Source organism: Crocodylus porosus, unplaced genomic scaffold (assembly GCF_001723895.1).
Source record: "Crocodylus porosus isolate Cpor-Errol unplaced genomic scaffold, CroPor_comp1, whole genome shotgun sequence".
NCBI lineage: Eukaryota > Metazoa > Chordata > Crocodylia > Crocodylidae > Crocodylus > Crocodylus porosus.
Genome location: NW_017728915.1, coordinates 17114850 through 17121075, shown reverse-complemented (window position 1 = coordinate 17121075; position 6226 = coordinate 17114850). Strand labels below are relative to the sequence as shown.

The 6226-nt window shown below is 66.1% G+C and overlaps 1 protein-coding gene across 1 annotated transcript in view; it reads right to left on the bottom strand.

Moving 5' to 3' along the window:
• Nucleotides 1–3150: 3150 nt before the first annotated feature.
• The window catches only part of CBLN1 (cerebellin 1 precursor), a 7407-nt gene continuing 4331 nt past the window's right edge, over nucleotides 3151–6226 (bottom strand). The window contains exons 3-4 of the mRNA XM_019535420.1: nucleotides 5976–6104; nucleotides 3151–5088 (exon numbers count right to left, since the gene is read on the bottom strand). Coding sequence (XP_019390965.1) covers nucleotides 4891–5088; nucleotides 5976–6104 — 327 coding nt within the window. The 3' untranslated portion in view covers nucleotides 3151–4890. The remainder of the gene's footprint in view (nucleotides 5089–5975; nucleotides 6105–6226) is intronic.

Sequence of the window (6226 nt, the reverse complement as noted above, 5' to 3'; positions counted from 1 at the left end):
ACTTATTGGGCTCGGGGAGGCGCCTGGGGCCCGGCGGAGGGGGGCGCCGCGCGGCGCTGCCGGATCCAGCCTCGCCCCTAATTGCGCTGGACTAGGTTGAGCCGGAGCCCCCAGCCGGGGTAGTCTTGATATTCGCGTCCATCTCCCCCCCGTGCCAAGCGAGCGGGTTTGCTCCCCTGCTCCTGGCCCCTCCCCACTCCCCCCCCCAAAAAAATAGCAATTAACAGGGTGGATTTTTTTTTTAATTCTCTTCCATCTGCATAATTATGCTCACATTAGAAATCAATCAGCGCTGGTCATTACCATTAGCTATATGGCTCATAAAGCAGGCGCCAGTCACGCTAATGAACTGCACTGAGCGTCGCGCCTCGTAGTGTAAACGGAGCTCAGCTCTAGTCGGCAGTAAATTCAATCAGACGTGGCTGGAAGCGGGTGTAAAGGCTCCTTCACAGGGGCCGACCCGCGCCCCCGTCGGTGTTAGAGGCACAGGGAGCCACAGGCCCGTGGGCCCAGGCAGGACCCGGCCCAGGCTGGGAGGGCAAAGGGGTGCAGGGCAGTCCGCGCCTCCGGCAGCCACGTGCCGGCTCCAGCTCCCTCCGCCTCCCGAGGGCGCATCATCATCATGCCGGCGGGCCAGGAGGCCGCGGGTTTCCGCGAAGGCCCCGGAAGCTTCCTCACCCGGCAGGCAGCCCTTCGACCCCCCGGGGGCACTTAAATCAGGGCCCGGTCGTGGCAGCGCCCGGGCGGAGCAGGGACCCGCCGCGCGGTGCCGGAGCCTCACGTCTGAGCAGCGCGGGGCCACGCGCCGGGGTTCCTCCGCCTGAGCGACCTGGCGACAGGGGCCCCGCCGCCCGGGCTGAGGCTCCGCTCCCGCCCGCGCCGCCATGCGAACGAGCTCAGCGGCACCGCCGGGCTCGGACGGGGCCACCTGGGGTCGCTCCGGGAGCAGGCCGGCTGGGGCCGCTCGGGCCACGGAGCAGCTCCTGCCTGCGTGTGACCCGCCGCCAGAGCCAGGCCGCGGCCCCGTCCGTCCGTCCGTGCTGAGCCGGGCAGGGCGGCGGCGGCGCAAGTGACCCCGCGCCTGGCGCTGCCCTGGCCTCAGGCCTGCCCTGCCCTGCCGGGCCACAAGCGCGTTTAAAGCCCAGCTCCCGCCAAGGGGGGCCGTGTGCCCCGCCGGGGGAGCTGTGCGCCCTGGGGTCGCCCGGGGGTGACTCGGTCCTGGCTCAGGCTGGACCAGACACCTCCCGCTTCGGTGCCTCAGTTGTCCCGGCTGGGAAGCGCCTTAAGCGCGGAGGGCGCGGGGCCGGCGAGAAGCCGGCCGGGAGCAGGGGAAGACCGGCCCGGGGTCTGCTCCTCAACCGAGCCGCCGGGGCACGCTGGGCGCCGGCTGGGGCTCTCTGCCTCAGTGCCCAGGAAAGGAGCGTGATGACCAGGTCTCTCCCAGGGGTCGGCCTCGTCCTCCCCCCGGCGCCCGCGCTGAGCTGGGCTGTGGGAGCACGGCCCCAGCACGGCCCCCAACCAGGCACCGCAGCTCCAGGGGGGTGACGTGCCAGGTCTCTTGCTCACCCTCTCAGCGGCGCCCCCGCTCAGCGGAAGGGCAGAGGCGGCTCCCTTGGGACGGCTCCGACCACGAGTTTTCTTTAACAGCCTCCTGCCCGGCGCCCCCGCCCCCCCGTCCACTTGCTGTGGGCCGGTGCCCCCAGGCTCCCTCCGTGGAGCCACAACCCCCGCCCCCGCACACAAACACACACCCTCATGGAAGCTGAGAGGGCTCCTAGCCCCGGGCCGACCCCCGCGCTCACCCCCAGCTGCCCCGCGGCTTGACCCCACGGCGGCGGAGGCGGGTGCAGCCGCGCCCCGAGCTCGCTTTTGCCTCCGAAACTGGTATTTCCTCCCCAGCTCCCAGCCAGCAGCCCCGCTGAGGCCGTGGGGAAGGCCCCGGGCTGCCTTGGCCCGGGCGGAGCAAAGCGCGGGGCTGCGGGCAGGACTCGACGAGGGCGGCGGCGTTGTCAGCCCCGGCCCGCTCGCCTCTCCCGGGGAAACTGTCACGTCCCTCTCGGCTGTCTGGCCAAGACCGGGCGGGGCAGGGGCACCCGAGCTCCGGGGCCCGCGGGCCTGGTCGCGCCTGGGCCGCCTGCCCCGGCCGGGGAGGGGCGAGCTGTGCTCGGCCGAGGTGGGCACGTGCTCGCTGCATAATACTGCATAATAAAGAGTCTACGGGAGAAGATCTGCCCTCGGAGCTGACCCGGCTTCGGGCACGATAAAAGAACCTGCCTCCCGCCGGCGGCGGCAGAGCCGTGCGGAGCCCCGCAGGAGCAGCCCTCCCCTCTCCGCCGCCGCTGCGAGGACCCGCGGAGCAGCGCGCCCAGCCCGGACGGGGCGTGCAGGGCCGCGCCCGCCCCGCGCCAACCGGGGCAGCTGCGGCCCCGTTTGGTGGCCGGGCGGCAGCTGCGGGGGTTGAGCAGCGGGGCGCGGGCCCTGGCGGCAGACGGGGCACTCCCACACGGGAAGGCGCCGCTTCTGCTCCCCCGAGTGCAGCGAGCCGCCGCGGGCCCCCAGGCGCAGTGCCCGGGAGTTGCCGTGGGCCGCCCTGCCGGCCGCCCACCTCAGCCCGGGTCTGGTGCCAGCCAGGCGGGTCCTGCTTCCCAGGAGATCCGGGCCAAGCACCAGGCTGCGGGGCCCAAACGAGGGGAACAGCGCCACGGGGCGGGGGGCGGGGGGGCGGAGCGCCCCGAGGGAAATCCCTTCAGCGAGGGGGGCGGGCAGCCGGAGCCTCCTGCAGCTATCAAGCCGTCTTCATCAATCGCAGCTGTTTCCTAGCCCAGCTCCCGGGCAGCGGCCGCACGTGCCCAGAGCTGTTGTGATCGCGGGGAAGTGCTTGGAGCAGCTGCGCTTCTCCTCCGCAGGACAGCAGCCAGGCCCGCTCTCCCCGCGATCCGGCACGGGGCCGCAGTCAGCCGCAAGTGGAGGGAAACGAAGCACCCGGGAAACGGAGCCGAGGCTGGCTCCTCTTCCAACCAGCCCCGGCCCCGGCCCCGGGCCCGGGCGCTGTTACGGGCCAGTCCGTCGAGCCGGGCCTCCGCGCTGCTCCGCGGGAGCGTGCAGGGGCGGGGGCACAAGCAGCTTCAGAGAAAAGAAGACCAGGCGCTGTCAAGTCATCGATGTGTTTTATTTGAAAAGAAGAGACCACAAATATCATCATACCATCGACATTCAGAAAGCAAATTCATGACCCATCTCCTGTTGCCAGCCCCCCACCCCCCTCCGCTGTGAACTCGCTTGCCTTCCTTACAAGAAGAAGACACATCTCTGGGCTGGGTTCAAGGTCTCCAGAAAAACAAGCGACCTGAAAACGAGCAGGTGCTACCTGTACCCGGGGGAGGTACCCCCACCCCTTCTAGCAGACCATTACCGAGACAAAAACTGTGAATAAATGAAGCAGCTTTGCTTATTATGCTACTAGTAATTTTCCCCCTAGGAGCTAATTAAATCCCTTCCTGGAACCTGGGGTTTAAAAGAGCCACAAGATGTTGCCCGCGCGGCAGCCGGGCGAGCTGAGAGCGGCCGGAGAAGGACGCCCCGCTCGGCCCGGGCCGCTGTGCCCCAGCCGCCCTGGGGACCCGCCAGGCGGGGTTTCTGCCCCCGCTTTAGTGAACTCTGGGCTTGGGCACGCCCGCCATCCTTCCAGCAACACCAGCCGCGATGTCCTGGAGCATTTGTCCCACTCCAGCATTTCCATCTTATAAAGGCTGTAAACACCCTAACCCTGGCGCACCCGACTGCTCCGAGCGGAGCAGGCTACTCCGGCCGTGCTCCAGGGCTGCATGGACGCGCTTTGCTTTCTAGGCGATGGTGTAAGCCCGGGGGCGAGGGCTGCCAGCGGGAGCCGCCTTCATCTCCGCCGGGGCCTCGCCGGGGCCGGCTGCGCCGCGCCAGGCCGGGGCCGACTCGCTTGCGTTTACAACAGGGCGGGACTCACTTGCACCGGGGCCATGTCACGCCGCTCTAGCTTTCCCGCGTCCTACGGTCCCGACGGCCAGCAGCCCCGCGCACCTGGCTGTTCCTGCAGCTTCCCCACCTGGTCCTACGCCTGGTAAAGGGCCAATAACTGCATTGAGAAAAACCCTATTTCTGTTTAAAAAAAATAAAAGTCCCATTTAAACTTTATTCAATTAAAGCAAAAATTAATTTCCGATATTCACACATATATTACAGAGTAATAGTAAAAGTTCAATATACTTCCTGGCGTTTAGTCGGGCCACATTGTACAAGAGCAAAACAAGCATCAAAACATTTAGCAGCCTTAAATTTCACAATCACTCAGAATTACATAGAAATATTTAAGTACTCTAGTCAGCCTTGGCTGGGAATAGTTCTTCGGTTTACGTTTGTCAGCCAGGTTACACCAAGATTTGCATTTTCTCTCTCATCGTGGCACCCACAGATTCAAAAAATACTTCGTTGTTTTTCGTTTTTTGCTTTTGCTTTTTTTTTTTTAACTCAGAGCAAGAGTCGCGAATGACACGTTTTAAAAACAAACCCACAAAACGTGGTGAGGGACAATGCAAATACTGAAGGTAGAAGCGGCCTGGAGAACCGGGGGAGGTGGCGGGGGCACGAGGGCCACGTTCAGCTGAACTAATGCGGGGGAGAAAGGCGGACACGGCGGAGGGAGCGATTGCAGCGTCTCCTGTCTGTCGGCTGCAACCACGCCAACAAAAAAGAATTCTTCAAAGCAGATGGACACAAACCTAAGCAGGATTTAGCCTCTTTCCTATCTGGCCGTACAAAGTTTGCTGTCCAAGGCTCTTTACACCCAGCTACAATTGGGGGACGTGTAAGAAATGCTCTGGCTCGCTGCCCGCGCTCTCGCTTCGGGGGATCCGTCGTTTAAAGGGGGAACACTAGAAATCCAGAGAATGTCGAGTACTTCCAGCCGCCCATCAAGTTTCCCCTCTCCAGTTTTAGATAAGCTCTGTCGCCTTTCTCCATTTGGATCAGGACTCCATTGCTGGCAGCTTCTCGGGTCACATCCTGGTCCCCTGCAAAGGCAGAAATCACTGGCCACCCATTTAGCATCAAACTCACCTAAAGAGCAAGACAAAAACAAAGCTCTCGGTCAGTCGGAGTCAGACCCCGGCAGGAGCCAAAACTGCCCGGCCTCTCCCAGGCTCACCTGGAGGATGAAACGCCGGGCTGGCGGGAGGTGGGGAGGGGAGGCTGGGTCATTTGGGCGCAAGCAGCGCGGAGCAGCGGACTGGGAGGCTGACACCAGCGGGGGGCATGGGCTAGAGGCAGGAAATCTTTCAGTGAAGCCTGCGATTGACAGCCCCAGCAAAACGCAGGCTGCGAGTGACAGGGGAGGTCGATCCTGTTCTAAGGGCGGAGGAAGCGCCGCTGCCCGCGAGCCGGCTGCATGGAGGGGGGCCGCCATTGCAGATACAGGCGGGGGCTTGAAGTGTCAGCCAGCACAGACAACCGCCCCGCGCCCAGGCTGCCCCCACCCCCGCTGGGCACCTCCCGGGGAAACGCAGCTGCCTCCCTCCTCTCCGTGGGCTCCTCCCTGCCTGGCCCCGGCGCGGACTGCAGGGCCCACCAGTGCCGTCCACCGGCCAGGCGGGCACAGGCCCGACGGGGCGGTGCCCCCCGATGCCCGGCAGCTCGCCTGCCCGGCGGCACGAAGGCGGCCGTGCGGGGGCAGAGCCAGGCACGAGGCGCCGGACCCGCCGGCCCGGGCGTCGGGGCTTGACACGGCAGTCCTCACATCACGGCCAAGCCTCGGCCGCCGGGAAACGGGACCCGCCCGACCCCAGGCCCAGGCGTCCGGGGGTGGAGCAGGGAAGCTGCCGCGGCGCGCGGGGCTCCCAGGGAGGCCTCGTGGGGCGGGTGCCCCGGATCCCAGGTGACTGGACGCAGGGAGGCGCCACGGGCCGAGCTCGGCTCCTTCCCCGCCCAAGTCCCGGGGCCGGGCTGACCTGGATGGTTTGTCGGTTGTAGACCTTCACCACGTGGAAGTTAAAGCTGTAAATCCCCTTCCGCGGCGCGATGAACGTGCTCCGCTCCGAGTCGAAGCTGCTGCCGATATTCACTAGTACCTGCAAGGACAAGGGGCGTCAGGGCAGCGCGGGCCGGCCCGGCTGCCCCCCGACGGCCTCCGCCCTCCGCCCCCAGGGCCCGCTCCGGGCAGCGGCGCCGTGCCCAGGGGACCGGCTGGGGGCCCCCTCCC